Here is a 27,095-nt window from a genome sequence, read left to right on the forward strand (position 1 = left end):
ACTTAGTTTGTCGGGGAGGGTTTGCCTATTTTAAAAATTGTATTAAAAGAATTGAAATTTTTTCAGGTAAGGTAAATGTACCGATAACAGACGAGAACAAATAATATCCCGATACCTGAGCATCGATGCAGATATTAATTATTATTAAGCACGTAAATAAGGTAGGAATAATATTTTGACTAATGTGTATTATTTAATCTTGTTCCCGCGTTTTTTCGTATCGAACCTTCGATAAGCTCGGTCATTGATTTGACCGGTTGACTCGACGTTAACTTCAGAGAACTGTAGAAAGTTTGTCAACGTCATAAACGTAAAGTACAAAGTGTACGACACGATGGAATACGTGTTCTCACCGTAACATTTCAAAACACCATTAACCGTCTAAGCGTGATCATTCGAGAATATATTCGTACAATCATGTAACGATAGATAAGCGACCGAAACAAATGTAATAAATTATCTTTGGTCGAGTGCAAATTAGTTTTAACGAAATCGTCGGGCGTCGAATATGTCATGAATTTTATAACGATTTAGTTTGTAATATTGTTCGTAGTATTTGATTAATTTTTCGTTACTGAAACAATGGCTCTTCCGATCGAAATAAATTCTAAGCGTGTACAGATATCTTTGATATTATTGTCTTGTTCGAGTGTCGTAGTATTATTTATTTATCTGAACCATGTGCAACCACATTATTTCATTGACGAGGTTTTCCATGTACCTCAGACATTGCAGTATTGTGCCAACAATTTTACACAGGTACGTTTTCTCGTTTATCGAACAATTATTATTTTCTCGCCAAAAACATTTACGACAGCGTCCAACGCTTCTTTCGTTCGCTATTGAATACGTATTTGGAGGACGTAATTAAATTTTTGGTTTGCAATCGAACGCTTCTAAATCATTGCGAGGACGAGCATTTTTAAATAAATTATATTCGAGGGATATATTATTTTCAGTGGGATCCTAAAATTACCACTTTACCTGGTTTGTACCTACTTGCGACCGCGATCTTATCGCCTTTGAACCTCTGTAACATTTTTTACATGAGATCTATAAATTTACTTGGAACGTTTGTAAATTTATATCTCGCGTACAATATACTCGAACGAATCTCATTTATTCGTCGGAGGCAAAGATGGAACAATTGGATGAAACTCGCAATCGCTTATAACATTATGCTTTTTCCACCCTTGTTCTTCTGGCATTTTCTGTATTATACAGACATCGTGTCTGTTAACGCAGTATTGCTAATGTTACTGTTACATTTGCGCGAACGGTTTAAAACAGCAGCTTTTCTAGGTACGTATAAACAGCCATGGATTTGAATGCGTTGCAGGTTGGAGAAAAAAATTGTAATTACTGTTACGCAGGTTTCTTGTCTGTATTAATTCGGCAAACAAATATTATCTGGGTTGCATTTATCGCTGTGGAATGTGCATTTGACTTGTTAGATCGTACGATGCATAAATCAATTTCATACGAACAATATAGTTCGATACTTTATTTACGAGTAAGTAGACTGTTATTATAGGTAAACTGGAATTATTCTATCTACCTAGAGTTTGTTTGCCGTAATATTTTCACTTACATGTAATGTTATATAACTTTTAGCTACTATGCAAAAAGATAATAGAAGAATGTCATGGATTGGCTTCGTTTCTAAAGTTTGTTACTCGAGTGTGTATAGAGTTGCTTCCATATGCAACAGTTTGTTTCTTATTTCTTGCATTTGTTATTTGGAACAAAGGTATTGTAGTTGGAGATCGGACTGCCCATGTTCCTACTATTCATATCCCACAGTTATTATATTTTTCTGCGTTTCTTTCGTGTTTCCTATGGCCATATACAATTGTACGTTGGAAAAGCTATTTGGACTTTGTTCGAAAACACTGGATCTTTGGAAGTTGTTTGCTAATAGTTTTAACCGTAATAGTTCATTACAACACGCTTGTTCATCCATACATGTTAGCCGACAATAGGCATTATGTATTTTACTTTTGGAACAAGTCTATGGGAAGGTACAGGCTATTTAAGTATCTGTTAATACCTGTTTACTCGTTTACTCTATATACGGTATACTATGGAATCAAGCATTTGAGATTCACAACACAGATTAACTATTTTATCATGGTATCAGCTGTCCTTATTCCTCAGTTGCTTATAGAACCACGTTACTTCATTATTCCCTATATTTTTTATCGCTTACTTATTCAGAAACCAAAGAAGTGGCAAATTGTTATGGAATTAGTCACTACGTTGGTAGTTAATTTTCTACAATTCTATATTTTCGTTAACAAGGTGTTTTATTGGAGCGATCAACCCCATCCTCAAAGGATATCTTGGTAAAATAAGATAAATTAAATGAGTCTTATTATTCTACCAATATTTAAAAATACTACAGAGAACCTTGATCCTTTTGTACTTAACATAAACTCTCATTTACCGTCCGTAAAATAAAGGAGTCCGTCGAAAAAAAAAAGGTTATTAACCACCATGTTGTAATACAATAACGCATTTGTACAAGATTGTACCAAGCACATGGTGGAAATGAAAAACCTTTATAGACGTTATGTAAATTAGAATATCACATCATCATTTATTACTTTTGTTACATTTCTCTATAAGGAACAGTAAGTAACTAACTAAGCGTGAATATATCGTTTACACGCGGTAGGTTTCTGTTTCATTTTTTTTTTTTCTTTTTTTATTCACATTTATTTCTACGTAACTTACACAACATAACGCGACTAGCAAACGATTCGATTAAAATCGATCGGTGTAGTTTGTACTTACCGAACCGTATAAAAGTTCGTACGAAAACGAAACCGTGAATTAAAATCCTTACGTGTATCGCAACATTCCTTTATTCAGTTATTCAGTTCCTGTTTCGTTGAGAATTCGCGAGTAATGCCGTAATTAGGATATGTGTCGATCGAAACAACGATACTCGTAAAACGCGAGTAGTAAACGGTATGGAAAACTTTCGAAATGATTGGATGGATTTAAACTTCTCAGACGACATTGATCCTTTGCAATTCCGTCCTCGTAACTAACTTCGTCTTTCGTGCCCTCTTTTTTTTCGCGTTCACGCTTTCGAGTAGGTTTCGAAGATTTCATTTAAAAAAAAAGAAAAAAACCCCCCTTCTCGCGTTCTCAGTCTTATAAATGTATTGCACGCATTCACGCCGTCGCGTCTACGCCTTTTTTCTATCGTTTGCTCTTTTACGAGTATCGTTACTATGCTTCATTATTAGACGTGATCTTTGTCGTACGAAAATTTGTATGATCGAGGTAAGCCTATTCGGTGGCCTTGGGCGGCCGAACTCTGTTGCCACGACAACGAAGACAGTGTGATGGGGGTATCCAGCAGCGGCTTTGGCAAGACTGAATTACTTCATTCAAATGTGTCCGTTAAAAATTTTTCAATTTTGGAAGAGACTAAAAGAATTAGGAAGCGTAATACATTCGACGATTGATATAAAGAATACGATTTGTATACTAATGGCACACGAGCGTGATCCAGCGTGCGATCGAGTTTACAAAAACAAAATGAACGCCTATCGCGTAACCGTTATCACACTTTCGCACTTGGGACTTTTGATCGAAAGAATAAACGGACTCGTCGATGTGGTGCATCTTTATGGATTTTAGTGATCCTGAACTGTGCCAAGCCCATTTGAATTCACAAGGATGTATCTCATCGACGTGTTCACCGAGAATAAACGAGAGACATCGTTTTTGTCTACATCGTGCACAAGAATTCAAAAAAGAGGGGTTAGAAAGAGAAAAAAAAATAGTGTCGCATTTATTGTCGAAGTTACCTGTTAGTGCCTTGCAGTTAATTTTCTCTATTTTCGTCGTTGAACGACTCGTATGCGTCTGTGAAATGGGGGATAAAACGATAGAAGCGAATCGCGGGTTTGAACACGCACGTGCGACGGCCTGTGCAAGACTATCGAAAAGTGCACACGCGCAGTTCAAGCACGGCAATACTAAACACGATTCGAATACTCGTAAATACCGCTAGCTTCGAAGCAGCGTTCTCATCTTTTACGATAAATATTAAACGCAGTATCGTCCGCTTTTACAATTGTTAAAGTCATTAACATACACTCACGCAATTATGTGACCCACGGGGGAGCCAACCGTACCTAACAACGAGTTTATTGCTTTCACCGATATCATCGTTTAATCAGATTGTGGGAAAATCGCAAGAAAACAACAGGCACAATCGATCGAACGATTTACACAGTTTCTTTGTAAACGTTTTCCTTTTTTTTTAAACGAAACTGGGTGCAATGTCGACAAATTGTGGCTAGAATAAGCTTGTTCAGCTACTCGGTCGTATATCGAATAAATTTCTTCCGTTCTACGGATTCGAAGAAATTTCGTAACGCCGCACAATTTGCACGATCGACATTGCTGATGTTGCTGGACTAGAATATAATACATGCGACGCGCGTAGCATCCGAACTATTGTTCTCTAGCAACAGGGGCGGAGAGATTAAACTTTTGAGCGACGTTTAATCATTAAAAACTGACGATAAATCTCTATGGTTCAGAGATACTTCCTATATCACTCGTATTACTTTGGTAATAAATGTTGCATATTAAGATACCGAATCGAGCAATCTGCTGTAACCCTGTAACGAGCTGTACCGATGTAATTTATTCTACGAATACAAAAAATCTCATTTGAAATTTAACTCGGCTAAAAGTTACTCTGCCATCTCTTAACACTATTTCTACGAAAGGTGTGAAAAGACACTTTTTAAAATTTCAATTTGAAATTATTTTCTAAACTTTACGTAATTGTTTGCATCCAAATTCAAAGGTGTCAAGAACCACTTTTTGATCAAAATAGATACGCATAGAACCGCGGTAGAAATAGTGTTAAATATACATACAGGGTGTACGACCACCCCTGGGAAAAATTATAATGGGTGATTCTAGAGGCCAAAATAAGACGAAAATCAAGAATACCAATTTGTTGATGGAGGCTTCGTTAAAAAGTTATTAACATTTAAAGCTCCGTCCGTACTGAATTTTTTTCTCGAAAATGCGCAAGATTTCGGGGTATGTCTATTCACAAAAAATGATTGTAATTGACCCCCGCAATCGAAAATAATTTTTCTAAAACGATTTGAAATTTTTTTTTCCCATCGAAAAATTTCACACCATCTCGAATTTTTTTCTAGAAAGTGGGTAGAATTTCGAGGATATGTCCAATGACCAAAAATGATTGTAATTGATCCCCGCAGCCGAAAACAATTTTTCCAGAACGTTTGAAATTTTTTTTTTCCATCGAAAAATTTCAAATCTTCTTGATTTTTTTTTCTCGAAAGTGGATAGGATTTCGAAGGTATGTGTATTCACCAAAAATGATAGTAATTAACCTCCGCAACCGAAAATAATTTTTCCAGAACGATTTGAAATTTTTGAATTTAATTGTTAATAACTTTTTAACGAAGCCTCCATCGACAAATTGGTATTCTTGATTTTCGTCTTATTTTGGCCTCTAGAATCTCGCATTAAAATTTTTCCCTGGGGTGGCCGAACACCCTGTAAATGTATGCCGTAAAAAAATCGCAACTGAAATTTGTTTATACCCGTCTCATAACATTGCCAATAAGAGAATTTAATATTAAGAAGCGTTCGTAAGTGTACGTCTGCCAATGTTCATGCTTAACATGCGTCTGGTTTCGACAGGGAATAATTAAAAATTTCAATGTCTCAGCACAGCTTCGTCGCAGATCTCTCGAAACACGTTTCGTTACATTGTATTTTTCTTTTTTACCTACCTACGCATGCATTCGATATGAATATTTGCACTCCACGATCGAAATTTCGGTCATCCTGAACCGTGCAACAATCGCTATTATTTCTTACGAAATTTCAATGAGTCCCTTAATCAGCTATTTCATAATATTATCATATACATATGTGTATATAGGCGATTCTCCTTTAAACAAATAGGAAATACAGTAATCTCCGAGTAATCGAAACAAAATTATCTCCACCATTAATTTATGTTGCTTCGAGCGAACGCCCCTTCGATTCGAGCGATAAAACATCTAATCAATGTTAATTAAAATTTGACAAGATAAGCGTGTTAAATTGTAGGTTTCGTTTCACGTGGAACGAATTAATCGTGTTGTAGGGGGGGTCGACTCTAACATCACGCCTACCGATGAAAAATACAAATTTTAATTTTCATTTATTTAGATTACCATTTATATTTTATTGCTTTCGGTTGCGAGCTGTTGAACGCAAGAATCCCGAGACTCGCCATTGGACTGTTTCATTCTTCCCGTCGGACGGTATGCGCGCGGCTCGGCCTCAGTCCGAGGAAAAAAAAAATGGCCGACTGCGCGAAACGAAATCTGGACCTGTCCTGGCTAACCGAAACGCCGAACACTCGACTTCGTTTCAGTTATCCGAAGATTACTGTAACGCCGTAATTTATACTTCTTCGCTTCGGATCGTTCACAGTAAAAAGTACAAACATTATTTTTATCTGCATTTCATCCAAAATGAACTGCAACGACAAGTCCAAACGTGTTCGATGATAAGTGAATCGTTGCATAACGCACTCGAAGCACAACACATTTCATAAATATATTTTTCACCTCGTTACTTTTTCCAACAATATTTTAAAAACTAATAACTATCTCGTATTCATCGTGGATGATGGCCCAAAGCGAAGAAGCGCAAATTCGGTTCAACGCAAATGAATCACTTTGGATGAATAAAAAAAAAAAAAAATACTAAAATAGACGCAAACAAACAAAAGTCTTAAATATCGAGTTTCTGTACAATTCAAATAAACTCTACGTCGCGAACGAGCCGACACACGACAAAATCGTTGTTGCGCCACGGTAAAATATTTTTGGTACGATAAATAGTGGAAAGTAATATTTCTACAACGATAAGTACAAAGAAGGTAACTTACGATCGTCTATACGCTACAAAAAGTTGAAGAAACCTTAGCCACGTTACGTTTACCGACGGTGCACGTCCATCGATCATGTATCGGGTTCGCGACTAACCAACAGATATAGAAAAAGCAAAACGATTTGCAAATCGAAACGGAAGATAATGTAAAGATATTGTACTCATTGGTAAATTCTTCCTAACACGATTCCCTTGCTTCTTTTATCATAGTGTCTTTGCATCGCGTGTAACTCCCAAACTGAATTATTTCTTTTGCGCTAATTGGTCATTGGCCTACGGGGAACGTACTTACGGTAGTCCCCGCTTTAGCGTTCGCATTTCTCCCCGCTAAGGCGTTCCCGTCGCTCCACCGATTCCCGTAAATTGGGACCTCGGTGTGAGCTTTCACTCGCCGACGAAATCGACGTATATAAGACACGATACAATGTTCAAAATATCATCGAAGTTTTTAGTAACAATTTTTAGCAATGCACCGTCTTCTCAACAGACGTACGTCTTTCCATTTCTTACTAACCGGCGGTTTCAGATTTCGTACAGTATAATTCTTCCTTTTTTCAACGTCGCCGACTTCAGAATTCAATCGTAAGAGTACGAATAATCTATTTAAATAAATTACAAAAATATATGTAAATTTTATCTTTAAAGAAAAATTGTATTATGCTACAAAATGATGATTTAAAAATGCAAAAGCAAGATTTGAATCTGTGCCGCGTATGAAAAATTATACACCTTCGAAAGTCGACTTCCACAGCCTCCTTTTATTAGCAAGAAAAGAAAAGACGTCCGTTGAAAAGATGAACGAACTCGACTCTCCAGTTCCTTTATTCAAATTCCAGGAAGTCGATTTCCCGCATAAACGTCCGGATTCGATCTACGCTGCGGACTGTAAAGCAGGGACTCCTGTAACCATCGTAACTAAAACCTAAATATTAATATACAAAATAACTATTAACGCTACGCAATGCAGAGCCTACGTGTTCGGTAATAGGTTTGGGTGCTTATTTTCTGCTCCACTCACGTGTGACAACGAAAGAAAAAAATCTTCTGCTAATTTCGTATGACTCGAACAAAAAAAAAATATATATATACATATAGAAAGGGTAGAAAAACGAAAAGGAAAATTTCCTGTCACACCGACCGTACATTATAATACTTCAGGCACTGAATCACTTTGTTTGTGAACGATTCCCGGTCACGGCCACCGTACCAAGCAACGCGAAACTAGATCGAACTCGGTATAATCTTCTGTCGTCACGGCGGATCGAACATCATACTATTTGCTGCTTCAACTTAACGAGGTTCGTTTCACCGTACAGCTTCAAGTTTAGCGGCACGCTGGGCTCGTTTTTCTTCGTCTGCGTGTGCCACGCGAGCACCTTGGTGCAATTGTCGGCGAGAAACTCGATATCCTTCGGTTCGAGCGGCGTTAGGCTCTTGAGGAAACCGTCCTCCTCGTATCCAGCTTTGAACGGCATCGTAGCGTTCGGCCTTTGTAGCAGGAATTCCACGCTCACGGCGAAACCCGCCATGTCGACGGGGAACTTCCTGCCGGCGATCCAACCGTCGTAGAAACCGACGAACGATCCGTTCTTGATGATCGGCGAGCTAAGACCGAACTTGGTGCACAAGCCCACGGGGAACATCGATACCCTTTTCGTTCTACGGATCTGAAATACAGACGTGCACGGAGCAATTTATCCTACCGTCCGGTTCAAATGTCAAACGATTATTAGCATACTGTTACGCGGAGTCGGTAACACGATGATTTACTGTTAAAAGTTCATTCGTTGTATAAATACTGGGTGACCCATATAAATATTCATCTTATAACGATATAAAAACTACTTTCAAACGATTAGTAGCATATTGTTACGCGAAATTCGTAATAATAGCAGACATTGCTACGAATGTCATTAGAAGTTTATAGGTTAGGAAAATCTGACTTCGGAATTTCTGTAACACGATGATTTACTGTCGAAAGTTCATTCGTTCTATAAATACTGGGTGACCCATATAAATATTTATCTTATAAAGATATAAAAACTATTTTCAAACGATTATTAGCATATTGTTACGCGAAATTGGTAATAATAGCCGACATAGCTACGAATGCCATTCGAAGTTTATAGGTTAGGAAAATCTGACTTCTCGGAAGCTCCGTTCCTTGTATGGTGGACAGAATTACTGTAACACGATGATTTACTGTCGAAAGTTCATTCGTTTTATAAATACTGGGTGACCCATATAAATATTCATCTTATAACGATATAAAAACTATTTTCAAACGATTATTAGCATATTGTTACGCGAAATTGATAATAATAGCAGACATCGTTACGAACGCCACTCACAGTTTTTAGGTTAGGTATTTAGCTGGACTGTTTTTTGATAACGAAAATCTGATTTTTCGGAAGCTTCTTACCCTGTATAGTGAACGAAATTTCTCTAACACGATGATTTACGAAAGTTCATTGGTTCTATAAATACTGGGTGACCCATCTAAATGTCAACCTTATAACGATATAAAAAATATTTTCCATGCAATTTATGCGGTATCAAGGTACCGATACATTACAAAAATAATTTTTTCGTTAACGTCATCGATGTTTTTTCGCATATACATACGTAAGTCTACTATAGAAAGGAGATTATACCATGAATAATCAAACATATCGCTAGGATCTTCCCTCGCTATAACTTTAACCAGTGAAACAGCGTTATTTATCAATGACATTTAATCGTAACGCGTATCGTAACTCTGTTTCTCCGCAATTAATTGTAGTGGTTATTGTCGTCACGCGAAGCCTTGGGGCTAACATATTTATTACGCGCGTAGCATTGCCACCATTTCGACGGAACAATTTTGAGAACAGACGTCAATGCAAATAACAACGACGCGGAACATAAGTACTTCTTGTATTACATTGAAACGTGATAATCATAATAGTTGACGTGTTTGTTACGATGACAGACAAGGAGTACTGTAAGGTGAGTTACGCAAGATAAAGATGTACTAATGCATAAGAGTTTAAGGTTATTCGACGTTATTATCCCCGTGACAATAATGCACACGAAGCAAAACTCCATCGACGAGGAGTCGATTACCAATAAATTTAACAACCTGTCGGATATTGTTATTGCAGGGAGCTGAACAAAATTTCACGATGCTATGTTTCGTAAGTACTACGGTTCTATTCTATTGTACGTGTCAAACGATCGTTTACGTTTTTATCATTGCACTTACGGTCCTGCGATCCAGAAGTTGAGAATCACTGGGTTTCTAAACGCATTCGCGACGACACTTCCACATAAACGGCATGCATTTTCTCGACTAAATTACTATAATATTAAATTTGCCGTATAACGTGTTATCCAATTGCGAATTGTAATTGTTTATTTTTAGTTTTATTCTAATTAAGGCCAATTGGCGTCAGTCGCCTGTACTAATGTAGTTATTAAATTGTGCGGAAGACGCCAATTGGCGTTGGTTACACGGAAGATTATTACGATTGAAAAAGGAAATATTCGACGGTGACAAAGTTTACGTTTTGATCCTCTGACAGTAGCACAATTTCGAGGCGGTTAATTATTCTTTGATCTCTTTTTAGCGAAGTTATCTCCGGAGTTTCCTTTGTGGAACTTCGAATCGTATTATATATCGTCGGTTTATATACGAGGTTATGTAGCAATTATCGTGTTAAATGAAATTTTCCAAGCTTTGAGCGAGAGTTCTGGCGCAACGCTATACACTAGACTGAGCCGACGCGTGCCAAATAATTGTGGTGGGCCGCACGAGAATATTTGACCCAGAGATTACCACAGTGCAGCACCGTGTTATAACGCAGTGTTTCTCAAACTTCAATGCTGTCTAATACTTTTTTTTAGCTACCCATGAGCTCTACGTGAGAAATAAATTTCGTTGAAATATATTCACTATTGTAGTTGTTATGGTCGTGTGAAAATTGGATTTTTTTCACTTTACAAGGTAAAGGACCAACTTTTCGAACACTGTCAGAAGTTTTATATATTCCCCACCAAAATACGTGTTGTTTGCATTTTGAAACACTAGAATCCTCCAATCCGTTCAGGAGTTATGATCTTTTCGGAGAAACATTCCTAACCTCACATTATATTTTCGGAAAAGAATTTTTTTCTCGAAAGTGCGTAGGATTTCGGGTATATGTCCATTCACCAAAAATGATTGCAATTGACCCCCGTAACCGAAAATAATTTTTCTAAAACGATTCGAAATTTCTTAATTTTGTCGAAAAATTTGTCCACCTATTCGAATTTTTTTCTCGAAAGTGCGTAGGAATTCAGGTATATGCCCATTCACAAATAATGATTGCAATTGACCCCCGTAACCGAAAATAATTTTTCTAAAACGATTTGAAATTTTTTAATTTTGTCGAAAAATTTCACACCTTTCCGAATTTTTTTCTCGAAAGTGCGTAGGAATTCGGGTATATGTCCATTCACAAAAAATGATTGTAATTAACCCCCATTACCGAAAATAATTTTTCCAGAATGATTTGAAATTTTTTAATTTTGTCGAAAAATTTCGCACCTTTTCGAATTTTTTTCTCGAAAGTGCGTAGAATTTCGAGGATATGTCTAATGACCAAAAATAATTGCAATTGACCCCCGCAATCAAAAATAATTTTTTCAGAACGATTTGAAACTTCTTTTTCGACAAAAATTTTCTGCTGATTTCTGTCGATTTTTTTTAAAAATTCGTTTTTGACTTTGAATAAATTTGTTTCACGCTCTACGGGAATGTTTAATACTTTTTTGTACGTATCCAATCACCTTCGAATTTCATGTTGGTATAGCAGTCCGATTGGGCTACGAAAATCCATAAATTGTAAGGTCTGCTCGTATATCTTGTCTGTGGCTCCAGAATCTTCTGCCCTTTGGCACAACCACGCTCTTTTCTCACACCATCCAAACCCCCTTTCGCTCTCTTTTCACACCAACTCACACATACTGTCGGCAACCCAGGGTCCCTAATTATCTACTCAACGCCATTGGTAGCCGAACACAATAAGCTTGGGAGATATAATATACTTAAATCGTAATACCTCGTCGAAAAGGGTTATGTCGTAGGTGTTGTCGTCGTCGGCGAAATAAAAGACGCCTGTTGTTGCGTTCGCCCTGATCCACTGTAAGCCACGATTCCGGTTCGACACGCCACGCGGTTTTGCGCCCTTCTTCTGCTTGTACTTCTCGGGCATCGGGGCTGCAAAGGGCAGAAAAACGGTCAGAGGCGCGTTCAACTACGTTCCGTTCGATCTAAAGTAATCGATTATAAGGAGCATACGAATTAGAAGTCGATTATGTACCTCAATCGAAATCAGAAAATAATTTGTATACATATAACAGTATTTCGAAGTGGGTTAAAACGACAAAAAAAATTGTTCATCAATTTTTACGAAATATTGACAACGTTCCTGTCAAGTGCACTAATACTTATGAACAGTAGTGTACTTGACACTAGATTTGTGGAATCGATTCGACGAGTTTCAGATTCCATAAATAGTATTTATTAGCAATTTATGTAGTATTTAATTAACGTAACGATAGGAATTTCATATCTCGATTGAAAAAGCCGCATTTCGATGTAACTGTCAACATAACGGGTTTCGATGAAAATATGTGCAGTCAATGCCCTTAAATCTAGCGTTGAAGTAACGCTTTCCACGGGCTACGAGCGAAACGTACTGTTTCTCGTGACTGACAGCAAATTCAGTTACATCTTCGCGGGAAACGTACTGGCCTCCGTAGCAAAAAAGACACAATGATGGATGTGCCCTAAAGGAATCATCGAAACGTTCCACTTTCGTGCTATACTAATACATTTACGTACTTGGGTGATAGGAATTTCTACTAAAAAGCTGAACGAATTTATCCTTGACGTGAGATATTTAGAGGTTATGAATCGCGATAAACGTCGATCTCGTAGAAAATTTCACGAATTTGGCCCGACAGTGGACGCGTTAAAAGCGAAAACGAGTAATTTGAAAAATGTTGATCAGAGGATTTTTGTATGTTGGAAAATTCGCAACGCCTGGCGTGCAAATTGAAAAGGCGTCTAGTGGTGTTTCGTGAAAGTTAATTTCATCGAGCGACCGCGGTTCGGTCGGAAAAATTAATTGGGACGGCCGCAAAGGTCTCGACGAAAAAACGTTATATTGATTTTGTAGCACCGTAGGTACGCGTTAAATATATGCAGCAAGCTTCGAGGCTTCCGAACCAGAACCGTGTCATAACCTCTCATCGAGTTAGCTTACAATAACTTACGAAATTGATCACACGATGTTATACACATATACAGGCTGTTTGGCCACCCCTGGGAAAAATTTTAATGGGAGATTCTACATGCCAAAATAAGACGAAAATCAAGAATATCAATTTGTTGATGGAGGTTTCGTTAAGAAATTATTGAAGTTTAAAGTTCCGTCCGTACTGAATTTTTTTCTAGAAAATGGGTAGAATTTTGAGGGTAGGTCTATTCACCAAAAATGATTGTAATTGACCCCCGCAACCGAAAATAATTTTTCTAGAACGATTTGAAATTTTTTAATTTTGTCAAAATATTTCACACGTTCTTGAATTTTTTTCTAGAAAGTGGTTAGGAATTCGAGGGTATGACTAATGACCAAAAATGATTGTAATTGACCCTCGCAACCGAAAATAATTTTCCTAGAACGATGTGAAATTTTTTAATTTTGTCAAAAAATTTCATACCTTCTTGAATTTTTTTCTAGAAAGTGGTTAGGATTTCGATGGTATGACTAATGACCAAAACTGATTGTAATTGACCCCTGCAACCGAAAATAATTTTTCTAGAACGATTTGAAATTTTTTAATTTTGTCGAAAAATTTCACTCGAATTTTTTTCTCGAAAGTGAATAGAATTTCGAGGGTAGGTCTAATGACCAAAAATGATTGTAATTGACCCCCGCAACCGAAAATAATTTTTTTACAATGATTTGAAATTTTTCAATAACTTTTGAACGAAGCCTCAGTCAAGAAATTAATATTCTTGATCTTCGTCTTATTTTGTTCTCTAGAATCTCCCATTAAAATTTTTCTCAGAGGTGGCCGAACACACTGTATATAGGAATAGGCAGTCGATCAAATACTTGTGAGAGAGTAAGGTCGAGCGTGTCCCTCTGTTAGCGAGTGCGGGAAACGTCGCCACAGTCTTAACTATCGCCCAACGAATTCGGGGTCCGTTTCGACCCATGCAAACTATTTCTTTCAATGGTCGTGAAGGTTTTAAAAATTAACATTGATAAATAAAGAATTTGCAGACACTTATTTGCAGAAATAATCGAAAGTAGAAAAAAATTTTAATGGAACTATAGAAATCTCTCAAAGTATATTATAAGTTTTAATTAGACTAACGAGCGATACTGCCTTCGCAGCGTCGCCTAGTTTAATATTCGGTTGTGCAAGTAGAACGATTTAATTCGTACGAAATAGGGGCAGTTGGCAAATAATATCGTCTGGCACTGGCCCGAATAACGTTCGATCGAGTAAGAAGGCGGATATTTACCAGTCATATGGTCGAACTGCAATCCCGTACGCTCTAGCAGCCTGGTGACTTGTTTCGTGGCTACGGTCGCGTCCTCGATAACGAGCCAATGGACGTTCTTCACCAGCATCAGCGTGTGCGACATCCTGGTCAGCTCCGGAATCTGTTCGGGCCTGCGGTACGTCGGCGTGATTATGTACAACGGTTTAGGCGTCTCGACAGTCCTGGACACGGTCTGCAACGTCGTCGCTGGAACCTTCGAATTGTTCACGGAGAGCTCCAAGATATTTTTGTGCAGATGATTCATCAGTTCCTGGACTAGCAACGTCGCGACGTCTGGACTGAGACCGTTCGTTTCTTGAACTTTCCGAACCGTGTTCCTGATCTACAAATAGAAACGTGATCCGATGAATGAGCGCGCGAACGGATTCGACAGATTTTAAAATTTGTAATTTTTGCGTTATCGCGAATCAACGATTACGCCATACTATTAATTTTCATAAAATTTAACGATCTTAGATAAATTTCACATTAGCGAAACATTTAATTTTTAAAATAGTTTTTTTTGTATGGACAGACGCGAACGTTTAACTATCTCGAAATATCTGGAATACCCTTTTAAGGAGACTCACTATTTCTTCGGTGAATTTTGACGACCTGACGTAATTCTCCACTTCCTCCTGAGACAGCACCGGGTTGTCCTCGGCGGAGCCGCTGTTGAAATCGGATATCTGGTCGAATCGAATGCCGCTGGACAGATGATATTGGTAGAACACCACGAACACACCTATCAAGGCTATCACCCCCATTTTCATGGATGGCTTCATCATATCAAGACCTGTATATTGGAAAAACATTTTCGATACGGTGTTTACAGTTTTTCGAAGCAATAATTGTTTTTTTTTTATATAGGATGTTCGGCCACCCCTGGGAAAAATTTTAATGGGGGATTCTAGAGTCCAAAATACGACGAAAATCAAGAATACCAATTTGTTGATGGAGGTTTCGTTAAAAAGTTATTAACGTTTAAAGTTTCGCCCGTACTGAATTTTTTTCTCGAAAATGCGCAAGATTTTTGGGGTATGTCTATTTACCAAAAATGATTGTAATTGACCCTCGCAGCCGAAAATAATTTTTCCAAAACGATTTGAAATTTTTTTTTCCATCGAAAATTTACAAACCTTCTCGAATTTTTTTCTCGAAAGTGCGTAAGATGTCGAAGGTATGTGTAATGACCAAAAATGATTGCAATTAACCCCCGCAACCGAAAATAATTTTTCCAGAACGATTTGAAATTTTTGAATTTAATTGTTAATAACTTTTTAACGAAGCTTCCATCAACAAATTGGTATTCTTCATTTTCATCTTATTTTGGCCTCCAGAATCCCCCATTGTAATTTTTTCCCAGGAGTGTCCGAACACCCTGTATACATATTCTGTTCGAAATTTTTATTTAAATAAGAATATTGCTTCTCTTTGCAGCCCACGAAATTTATATAGCCCCCCAAAAAACGTCGAGCGATTGCATATGGGAGACAGAAGGTCTGTGAACCTACGTTTATCAAAACTGTTTCCTTCGTTTAGCGATAATACATCCTTTAATTGTCAGACGCTTTTCAGATACGCAGTAAAAAAATATTATTAAATTAAGTATGCAGCGTTTCTTTTCATTCCTGACATTCGTCTCGTTTTTCTGGGAAAATAAAACGCGACTATGTTGAAAAAGTTCCTCGAAGATAATTGTTGTTAATTCCTTCGTGATCCACCATGTTGTTTTCGATGCACACTAGTTGTAATTTATGTCTTCGAAACATCGATCGTGCATTTCCTTTGTATAAATTATTTCTTAACGTTATCACGTTACGTGTAATTGTGTTCGATGAATTTGCTCGATACGACAATGAGTTGCTAAACGATTGCTAAACAGTAAACACTGATTACATGATAATTTCAAATCACCGACCATCGGTTGGATTTCACAGTAATCGTAACTGTTAATCATAGTAATTGCTTTCTACTTGAAAGGGTATAGCCGAATAAGGGGGTCAAATGTGCCCCCAAACCGAATGGAACGAGCCACGGGTCATTCGATAGCAAAAAAAAAATAACCCCTGTGTGCAAATTTTTAACTTGAAATCTCGACCGTGGGGGTAGTAATGGGGTGAAAACGAAAATCATGTTTTTGAATTATTTCTCTTGACCTATTGAGTAAAAAAATGTAAAAAAATTCAGAGACATTTCGGGTACCGGGGCACATACTTTGGGAGATTTTCAGATTTTTTGATTGAAGAACCAGGTAGTGAAAAATAAAAAACAGCAAAAAATGCCGAAAAATGCCGATTACGTATTGAAGGAGGCCCGGAACTACTTTTATACTTTTACAGTAAACAGGTATTACTATTACTATTACTCTCAATTTTTTTCAGATTTTTCATTTTGGTGCGCCGCAGTGAAAAAAAATAAAAACCGAGTTTTTCCTCGTTTTCTGCGTATTAGAGTAACTTACACGTTGAATTTTTATGCATCCTTCAATATATAAGTGTTTTGTAGACTGTTTAATGTTTCTACACTAAGCAGAATTACATAACAATTGAAACAAATAAAATAAAGCCAACCATTGGGTGTATATATTCTAAAAAATCAACGATATTTTCAACGGCGTCGATGGCGCAGCGTTAGAGTGTCCGACTGCTGAACCGCTGGAAGTTTTTTTACCGTAGGTTCGAGTCTCTCTTCTGGACTTAGTATTTTTTTTTCAAATTCTAACTATATAACAATGCTTTATATTTATTTATAAATGTTCTGATAGCATTTTACAAATATTTTAACCTGAAATATGTATAAATATAGTCTTGGAGTGTTTTTTGCGTTTTTATTTTTTTTGTCAACCACGATTATTGTTTAACATCTCTTACACTGAAATTAATGTGAAATGTTAGTTTTCAAATCTCTTACCTTTGACTATTGTGAATGGATCGGAGCAGAAGATTGTATATTGGCTTACTATTACTTCTTCTCGCCCTTCGATCAAGCAGATCTTTCCTTCTCGTTCTCTTTCTTTGATAAATATGAATGTTTGCTGCGGCTTTAGTATCTAACGTAGACATGTAAGGGCCATTCCACGCCAAATCTATTAACCCACTCTCTGCCAATGATACTTTTTTCTAATAAACCCATTTTTAAGTACCAGTTTGATCGTTTCATGCTTATTTTTGAATGAAGTATCATTGCTCGATGGAAACCACGGGGAAAAATGATTAATTGTCCTACCTGCGTTACGAAGGAAATAAAGGTTCGTTGGGTGAGGGCCCAGGCCGTTCAGGTCAATGGGTGATTGTCGCGTTCGGGTTTCACAATGTATTTTTTAATTACTCAGTTCAAGCTACTGTATGCGATGGGATTTATACATAATTACTTGACATGGTCCGTAGAGGTTGGTCCTACAAGTGTTTTCATTATCTTTAAAACCAGCAGTAAGGAAAGGATAATAACCCTTACATGTCTACGTTAGATACTAAAGCCGCAGCAAACATTCATATTTATCAAAGAAAGAGAACGAGAAGGAAAGATCTGCTTGATCGAAGGGCGAGAAGAAGTAATAGTAAGCCAATATACAATCTTCTGCTCCGATCCATTCACAATAGTCAAAGGTAAGAGATTTGAAAACTAACATTTCACATTAATTTCAGTGTAAGAGATGTTAAACAATAATCGTGGTTGACAAAAAAAATAAAAGCGCAAAAAACACTCCAAGACTATATTTATACATATTTCAGGTTAAAATATTTGTAAAATGCTATCAGAACATTTATAAATAAATATAAAGCATTGTTATATAGTTAGAATTTGAAAAAAAAATACTAAGTCCAGAAGAGAGACTCGAACCTACGGTAAAAAAACTTCCAGCGATTCAGCAGTCGGACACTCTAACGCTGCGCCATCGACGCCGTTGAAAATATCGTTGATTTTTTAGGATATATACACCCAATGGTTGGCTTTATTTTATTTGTTTCAATTGTTATGTAATTCTGCTTAGTGTAGAAACATTAAACAGTCTACAAAACACTTATATATTGAAGGATGCATAAAAATTCAACGTGTAAGTTACTCTAATACGCAGAAAACGAGGAAAAACTCAGTTTTTATTTTTTTTCACTGCGGCGCACCAAAATGAAAAATCTGAAAAAAATTGAGAGTAATAGTAATAGTAATACCGGTTTACTGTAAAAGTATAAAAGTAGTTCCGGGCCTCCTTCAATACGTAATCGGCATTTTTCGGCATTTTTTGCTGTTTTTTATTTTTCACTACCTGGTTCTTCAATCAAAAAATCTGAAAATCTCCCAAAGTATGTGCCCCGGTACCCGAAATGTCTCTGAATTTTTTTACATTTTTTTACTCAATAGGTCAAAAGAAATAATTCAAAAACATGATTTTCGTTTTCACCCCATTACTACCCCCACGGTCGAGATTTCAAGTTAAAAATTTGCACACAGGGGTAATTTTTTTTTTGCTATCGAATGACCCGTGGCTCGTTCCATTCGGTTTGGGGGCACATTTGACCCCCTTATTCGGCTATACCCTTTTTATCTATAAATTCGAAGATATAATTCAATCAGATTGTAATTTACAATTGATTGATATTTTCAATTACAGATTACATTGTGATTTAATTGAATGAAAAATCTGAATTAGATATCGTTCGCATGTATGTTATTTTTTGTGTAATAAAATTTTTATCTCGGAATAATGATTTTACATTGGATTTTATTTTCATTTGCAATGGCTCGGGAAAACAAACTTTTAGGAAAATTTGTTTTACAAAGGGGTGAATTGAATTTGTGAAATAGTTAATTAGGCACGAGGGAGCTGAAACTATACCCATTTGATTTGACAAAATTAACGAGCGTGTAAAATTAGACAGCGTGCACAGAAGTTGCGAAGGGAAATTATATGATAAACGTTTCCGGCGATAAGCACGCTCCTTTACGACAATAGTACACCAAAAAATGTGAACGTTATTTATTTAAATACGACAACGTGATATTTTCAGTTACCACGGCAATCGCGGAACTGGAAAAATTGCTACCGCTACGTGAAAAAATGTAAACAAAGTTGTTTGTTTTTGTAATGAGTTTGTGGGGCATTCGCATGCCAAAAGCGATGAAAAAAACATATTATAATTAAAATTATACCCGTCTATTATTCTTTGATTTTTCCCTACTATTCCATCGACAAAAATTGCTCTTTTCACAGTTTAATTAAGAATGTTTAATTTGAACTCCAAATTAAATTACACAGGGTGTTCGGCCAACCCTGGGAAAAATTTTAATGTGAGATTCTAGAGTCCAAAATAAGACGAAAATCAAGAATACTAATTTGTTGATGGAGGCTTCGTTAAAAAATTATTAACGTTCAAAGTTCCACCCGTACTGAATTTTTTTCTCGAAAATGCGCAGGATTTCGGGGGTATGTCTATTCACCAAAAATGATTGTAATTGACCCCCACAACCGAAAATAATTTTTCCAGAACGATTTGAAATTTTTGAATTTAATTGTTAATAACTTTTTAACGAAGCTTCCATCAAGAAATTGGTATTCTTGATTTTCGTCTTATTTTGGCCTCTAGAATCCCTCATTAAAATTTTCCCCACGGGTGGCTGAACACCCTGTATATAACTGTCTATTATTATTATAAGAACGTTTAATTTGAAATCCAAATTAAATTATACAATAATAAAAATTCGTTATTTCATTACGTATCTTTACTTTTAAATAAAATTTAAAAATCCTCCATACAAAAGTTTGTTCTTTTACCGCGTAGACTAAGAATCTATAAATAAAAATCCATTAACTTCAAAGCGTTCAACAGATAAAAAATAAATAGACCTTCTGAATCTAACTGTAAGTTTGATCGGAATTAAAAAGAAAAAGGGATAATGGGCTAAGCTTTTTCGAATTCTGCCTTTTCCTGTAATTAATCACTGTGCAAATATGTCACGCATTTTTCCTTATTCGTTTTTAAGAATAGTAGATACCGCCAGCTTGAACCAGTAGAAAATCCTCAGTGTGATATCAGTGTGTTATCGGGAATTAGCGAGTGTAATTGCGATAAACAGTGCAGAATTTTTCGTTTCGATTTATTTTTTCTGTTTTGTATCGTACTTATGCAGTTTACTTTGTATTTCTATAACATATTTTGGTTTTTAATACGGCCACCTGCACTTAATTTATGCCCTCTATGTATCTAATAACTTTACGGTTATAACTTTTATTTATAATGCGGACCTTGCAACGGCCGTAAAGCACTCTGAATGACGCCTGACTGAAATTATTCTTTCCGTTGAACCACAACACTGCGTCGTACGTAACCCGAGAACCTTTATTGTCCTCTTCTTCTCTCCTTCCAAAAATACAATTGATCTACAGGACGTTAGCGTCTCTACTAGCCAGCATTTTTATCTTGTTCGTGGAATCAACGTTAAAAATACTGCGAAAAACATGGCGCGTCTAGTTAGGTTTGCTTTTTAGAATTTAAAAGAGTATTGCTTTCCAAATACAGTCTTGTTAACCGAATCGTTTCTTTTATCTTCTTCCATTAAATTTTCATGCAGTGGCAGCGCATTACACGTGCACTTGTAATTCTACTCGCGTTAAAACAATGTTTGTGTTTAGTTCCTCGACACTTGCGTTATCTTTGGAATAAGTAACATGAATGACAGGAAACAGATAATGAATGACATTGTCTATATTTATAGTAACAAACACGAGCAAAAGTACTAACGTCAACTTGAAATTTACCGTCACATAGGCACATATTTGACAGATTTCCCAAGTTGCTTTTATCTTGCGTATACATTTATCGATCTCGTGCAAGCCTATCAATATTTTAATATTTTAGTATCTGACAACGTCATTCGCAATAATATGTATATTTATTCTCGATAAAGTATTAATGTATCGATGTACAATCGTTCGCAATATACAGGGTGTTCAGCCACCCTTGGGAAAAATTTTAATGAAATATTCCATTTTAATTTTATTTGGAATTTTAATGGAATATATAATATATAATAAGACGAATATCAAGAATACCAATTTGTTGATGGAGGCTTCGTTAAGAAATTATTGAAGTTTAAAGTTCCGCCCATACTGAATTTTTTTCTAGAAAGTGGGTACGATTTCGGGGGTAGGTCTATTCACTAAAAGTTATTGTAATTGATCCTCGCAATTGAAAATATTTTTTTCAGAACGATTTGAAACTTTTTAATTTTGTCGAAAGATTTGCCAACCTACTCGAATTTTTTTCTCGAAAATGCGCGGGATTTCGGGGGTAGGTCTACTTACCAAAAATGATTGTAATGGACCCCTGCAACCGAATATAATTTTTCCAGAACGATTTGAAATTTTTTAATTTTGTCGAAAAATTTTCCAACATACTCGAATTTTTTTCTCCAAACCGCGTAGAATTTCGGGGGTAGGTCTGTTCACCAAAAATGATTGTAATTGACCCCCGCAACTGAAAATAATTTTTCCAGAACGATTTGAAATTTTTTAATTTTGTCGAAAAATTTGTTCACCTACTCGAATTTTTTTCTCGAAAATGCACAGGATTTCGGGGATGTGTCTATTCACCAAAAATGATTATAATTGACCTCCGCAACTGAAAATAATTTTTCCAGAACGATTTGAAATTTTTAGATTTAATTTTTCAATAAGTTTGTGACGAAGCCTCGGTCAAGAAATTAATATTCTTGATTTTTGTCTTATTTTGGCCTCTAGAATCTCCCATTAAAATTAATTCTGTTGTAACGTAACATGTCCAATGACACGAAAAATTGTCTAAATAACGAATTGTTATACTTAACCAATAATCAACACCAAAATTCGAAAATTGATACACACATGTTGGACGAAATTTCAAATTTGGTACAAGAGTTTGAATCGCCACAACTATACGAAAAAGTAATAAATCCGACTGGTATGATATTCGTCCCGCGAACTGCACAAAACTACAATTTTTACCGGACTCGCAAACCTACATTGGCAAATTACTTTTCGTCGAGGAAATCACACTCTGTAATTTTCGTGGTGAAATCGACTGCCTAACGACGCGAGATATCATCATCATGAAAACACAGATTTCGAAAATCTAAATGTTTATTCTTAGCATGTTTGTTAAGCAATTTCGAAACCGCAGGCAATTTTACAACCCGTTCCTGTTAATTTCAGTCCCGGTCTACGCTTCGTAAACCCAGCTAATATTTAAATAAACGTCTGTATCGTACAAGAAGTCTAGATAGTAGTTCTGTATAGGAAATGAATTGCATCAAATGATGTAAAAATTGTATTGTTTCCGATAACTGTTTCTAGGTATGACTCCTTGATAATGTACAAAGTGTAAATGCGAATTATTGTGCCTTCCAGTTACTCAAGTGTTATCGCCGATAACGCGTAAAAGCTATTTTCAAATACAGTATATATGAATCTTGATAAGGAAATACGAAAAATGTTCAACGTTATAGATCTTTTTTGTATATTGTAAAATAATTGTACGACTAACTGTAAAGTCTACCTAGTATCAAAAATAAAAAAATCAAAACGTTTTTTATATTTTCCTAGAATTTAAAACTTTGTACATCGCGATAAAATAAATTTGTTATAACAATAACGAAATATTGCTAATAGCTAATCATAATTTGACATTTCAAGATACTTTGATCACGATTAGTCGGCGATTCAATGGTTAAAAATAAGTCGAAAAAAAAGGAACGATATTTTTTTCGTTCGAGGCTTTGTTTCCGAAGCACTATAATATTAAAAGTCAGGTATGCCTGCGACGGAATACGATTTACCTGGCGTGTCTGTCCATTAATCACTGTTACTTCTTGCACCGATTTCCAACTCTACTGCACGCATGCAATGAATTTTCAAAGTCGTTTTTCTCGAAAACGAGACCTCCAATGAAAATATGTCATTCCTTTATTTCCACTTATTTTTCTACATGGAACAAAAAACGGGTCCCAAAACCGCGCAAATAAAATTAGAAAATAATTAAAAAATACCATTGTTACGATACATTTACTGTAAACGCGTATCAGAAGTGGCTCAGAAAAGTATTTAGTTTCTATAAAACAAATAAAATACGAATATACGGCAGAGAAGCCAAAAACGTAGCGAGAGGTAACTCGTAATAGGAATATGAAGTCGATAGAATCGAAATGATGTAAAATCGCTGCTCCGTTTAATGAATAATTATGTGTCGAGGAATATAAATAAAAAAAAAAAGGAAAAAACCAATACCTTCCCTATTGGAAATGTGTGTAAGTCTTCGTTCCTCGCGCGATAACGTACAACTGACGCGTTGCGTATTTTATTTTAGTTAGATAAGAGATACTTGTTCCCGTGTGAATAAATGAAATTGTACACACCGCGTAATCATCCCTACCATTCGATTTGTATTTTTTTCTCGCGATTACTATAAATGGAAACCATAAGATAATTTGGACATCGACAACGTTCAGGCCAAGTGTCCTGATGCTTATGACCGGCGATATACCTTGTCGCGAATGGAGTGAAGGTGACACGAAAGGAAAGGAAAACTGTCGGAATAAATCGCGCGTTAAAGCACACATACACGAGAAAAACGGTGAAAATTCAACGCAGCGCTGTTGCATAATTGAATCGAAGGATTAGAAATAGTCCGGTAAACATCGATTAGACTTAATTTAGCGCCACGACAGACGTACATCGGTTGGTGCAGTATCAACCTGTGCCTTGCATATGTGGGTCACGAAAAGCTGCAATTCTCCATCCCTTTGTTAACCCTTTCAATTCAGCGACGCCACTGGCCACTGTGCGAACTTCCGTTTACGCTCAACGAAGTACTCCGGGCCTTTTGTTCCCGTCGAAAGAATTCCGTCTACTTCCGAGGAACGCTTCTATCATTTCTAAGACGCTTTTCCCACCTTTCTTCCGCGACAAACGCCGAAGATTGTCCGGTTCGATTTCGCTCGAACGCGTTCGAGGATCATAACCTATTTTACAACCATTTGTTTCGCGTCCTTTTCGACTAGATTCTCCCACAACGCCGCTTCCGTTACAATTACAATAACGTTCATACTAGTTCTCGACGCGGCTACGCTCGATACGCGAACGCGAAACAAACAGCCTGATATTTCTTTTAAAACTTATCCGCAACGTTCTCGGTCGCGGAACGAATTAATAATCTTTTCCATAATACTTAGGTAACGGCACGAAGCTCGCATACACGATCGGTTTAAAAACACGCGTTCGCCTTGAACCGATCGTTGATAGTCGAAGGCGGTACGCTCTCTAGATTCCGTCGATCGATTAATTAGCGCTATCGATCCGATCGAACGTTCGACGTTTCCCGTTTCGATCAACGCGATTGAAACTTACCTGATAATCGGCGTTCATGCTCCGTTCGCGAGTGGTGATCGTTCCGCCTGGTTTTACGCGATCCGCGATTGAAACATACCGCGTGCTGCACATATGACGGGAAACGCTGTTACGTCCGCCAAGGTATCGCGATCATTTCGCGTCGTCGACGACTCACGGCACGCGACCAGTCTCGAATCGACGCTCTGTCAAACTTTGAATCGTGCACGACGAAGAAAAAAAAAAAAGAAAAGCGCCACAGTTCGCGCACCGTTGCAAAATCACGATTGCTTCATCGTTCTTAACGAACGCTCTTCCCTCGTTTGCCGTCCGGTTTCATTAGTTCGGGACAACGGTCCGTTCCGAATAATCTCTCCGTACGGTTTTCCTCCATCGATGGTTGTCCCGAGCGACGGGAGACTGCTGGTTGTTCGCGGCGTTCATGTACTGTTCCGAATGCGTGAATTTTCATATCACGACCGTTTCTGAAATGCCCGGCGACGTACGCACGTTGTCACTGGCGTCGCTCGAAGATTCGCTCCTCCGCGGCACGACATCACTGATCCGCGGTTTCGCCGACCTCCTGGCAGCGCTTCGATCGTTTGGCGAACGTATTTTTAGCGAGACGTCTCGCACCGCGTCGAAACATTAGCCACATGTTGGTTTCTGCTTTCTGTTCGGGCAAATGAACAAACTTCGCGACGTTCGAGCGACGGTGACCGTGTGTCTGGTCGATCGTTTCCCTGGTCGCGCGTGTGTCCCGTCCGTGCCGGCGACGCGTCGGCCGAGAAACAAGCAGAACGAAAGGAAAACAACAGGCACCTGACGGAAACTTTCGTACCGTGGAGAGAGAAAAAAAAAACCACCGAACGACGACGAGTCTCCTACGTCGGTCGACACTGAACTAGCTTCCCCGTCGCGTTCCCCTTGCAATATCCGTCTACGTTGGCATAGCACTACCCCCCACTATTTCTGTTTCAGCTGGCGCAGCAGCCGACGTTGTCACTGCTCTTATATATACGTATATACGCGCGATGTCGCGATATACGCGGATGCACCGAATCACGTGGGAGAATGTATTTGACGCAGAGTAGGCGTCTCTTATCGATCTTCGAAAACAGGTGCGTGCGATCCCTCGATCGCATTAAACCTTTTCTGATCTGGGGATGACGAGTTCGTTCGTCGTCGGGAATATGCTTCACCGTCGCGTCACGAAACATCAGAGACGAACGTATGTACCGTGACTGTCGCTTAACCGGTCAGCTGTATTTGACCACTATACTCGTCATGGAGAAATGGCAGTATTTTGTGCCATAACGGCTGTATCCGTCATGCGTAAAATTAGGTACCGTTTGCTATTTAAATTGTAATTTTAGCGGAAACTAAAATATATTCGTAAATTTCAATATGTTTAGAATCTGCGGAGGTCAAAATAAAACAAACATGTGCGCGCTCAGAAAAGAGGTCGCCACAGTTGCCTGGTTAAAATCGTACATCTAGCGATTCGGTCGATTTTCATTTACAAATCGTAAAATTTATAGCGAATGACAAATACAGATACAGGCGTATAGTTCAATGCTTCTTTCTTTATTATATTACGAAGGCAGAACGAAACTTTCAGTAATTGTTGATATAACAAATGCAAATTGTCGCTACGTATGAAACCTGCCTGTCGGTAAAAATCGTACAGTACTTATTTTATAGCGAAGTTAGCGATAATTAACTGAAGGCCGTCTTGCATTTTCAAATGAATATAATAAATTACTCGATGTAAGTATCCTCGTTTAATGAAGTTCATGTTCCTGTGAGACCAGTGATCATTTTTTGAAATTAATATGCACATATTGAAGTGTGATTTAGCAGATTTGATATTGTTCGAAAAAGAATACGAAAAGAATAAAGAAAGAGTGCTTGAATCGTTTGTAACTTTTTCGGCGGGGATTCCCATAACAAGTGGAACCGCTCGATAACCACGTCCAACAGACACCATGCGATCGTTCGTCCTTGTCTTTCGTGCTGTCGCCACCAACCTCTTTCCTCGTCTTTCTATGCCCGGAGTATTGATCCCGGCTGTGCAACACCTACATACGGTGCGCAGCTGTAAACGGGGTACGGTTTTGCCTTCGAATCCCGCACGAGGAACTGTAAACGGCACTATCCGAACTTAGGCCGCTTGTTTTCGGCCGTTTCGTGCACTGG

General features: G+C 37.4%; 2 protein-coding genes across 3 annotated transcripts; one reads left to right on the forward strand and one right to left on the reverse strand.

Moving 5' to 3' along the window:
• The first annotated feature begins 20 nt into the window (after positions 1 to 20).
• Positions 21 to 4,985, forward strand: LOC122397558 (putative Dol-P-Glc:Glc(2)Man(9)GlcNAc(2)-PP-Dol alpha-1,2-glucosyltransferase). The gene is made up of 4 exons (XM_043396799.1): positions 21 to 759; positions 960 to 1,302; positions 1,374 to 1,513; positions 1,615 to 4,985. Exons 1-4 carry the CDS (start codon positions 583 to 585, stop codon positions 2,347 to 2,349), a joined length of 1,395 nt encoding a protein of 464 aa, XP_043252734.1. The 5' UTR covers positions 21 to 582; the 3' UTR covers positions 2,350 to 4,985.
• A 529-nt stretch (positions 4,986 to 5,514) lies between these two features.
• On the reverse strand, positions 5,515 to 25,852 carry LOC122397559 (galactosylgalactosylxylosylprotein 3-beta-glucuronosyltransferase P). 2 transcript variants are annotated; one of them, XM_043396800.1, is made up of 5 exons: positions 24,918 to 25,849; positions 15,130 to 15,335; positions 14,519 to 14,882; positions 12,039 to 12,196; positions 5,515 to 8,624 (listed from the first exon to the last, which is right to left on the reverse strand). In XM_043396800.1, exons 2-5 carry the CDS (start codon positions 15,325 to 15,327, stop codon positions 8,226 to 8,228), a joined length of 1,119 nt encoding a protein of 372 aa, XP_043252735.1. In that variant the 5' UTR covers positions 15,328 to 15,335; positions 24,918 to 25,849; the 3' UTR covers positions 5,515 to 8,225. The 2 variants fall into 2 exon arrangements, with proteins under 2 accessions (XP_043252735.1, XP_043252736.1); XM_043396801.1 differs by lacking the exon at positions 5,515 to 8,624 and adding an exon at positions 11,679 to 11,971 and having other exon boundaries at positions 24,918 to 25,852.
• Positions 25,853 to 27,095: the final 1,243 nt, after the last annotated feature.

Source organism: Colletes gigas, unplaced genomic scaffold, assembly GCF_013123115.1.
Source record: "Colletes gigas isolate AHSC1104 unplaced genomic scaffold, ASM1312311v1 Colletes_gigas_Sc00009, whole genome shotgun sequence".
NCBI classification, from domain to species: Eukaryota; Metazoa; Arthropoda; class Insecta; order Hymenoptera; family Colletidae; genus Colletes; species Colletes gigas.

Excerpts from the sequence above, each read along its gene's own strand:
- LOC122397558 (XM_043396799.1), top strand. The coding sequence starts at position 583 with ATGGCTCTTCCGATCGAAATAAATTCTAAGCGTGTACAGATATCTTTG. Across the intron at positions 1,303-1,373 it reads TAAAACAGCAGCTTTTCTAG|GTTTCTTGTCTGTATTAATT; the intron begins GTACGTATAAAC and ends ACTGTTACGCAG. Across the intron at positions 1,514-1,614 it reads GTTCGATACTTTATTTACGA|CTACTATGCAAAAAGATAAT; the intron begins GTAAGTAGACTG and ends TATAACTTTTAG.
- LOC122397559 (XM_043396800.1), bottom strand. The coding sequence starts at position 15,327 with ATGATGAAGCCATCCATGAAAATGGGGGTGATAGCCTTGATAGGTGTG. Across the intron at positions 14,883-15,129 it reads CAAAATTCACCGAAGAAATA|ATCAGGAACACGGTTCGGAA; the intron begins GTGAGTCTCCTT and ends TTCTATTTGTAG. Across the intron at positions 12,197-14,518 it reads GCAGTTCGACCATATGACTG|CCCCGATGCCCGAGAAGTAC; the intron begins GTAAATATCCGC and ends TGCCCTTTGCAG.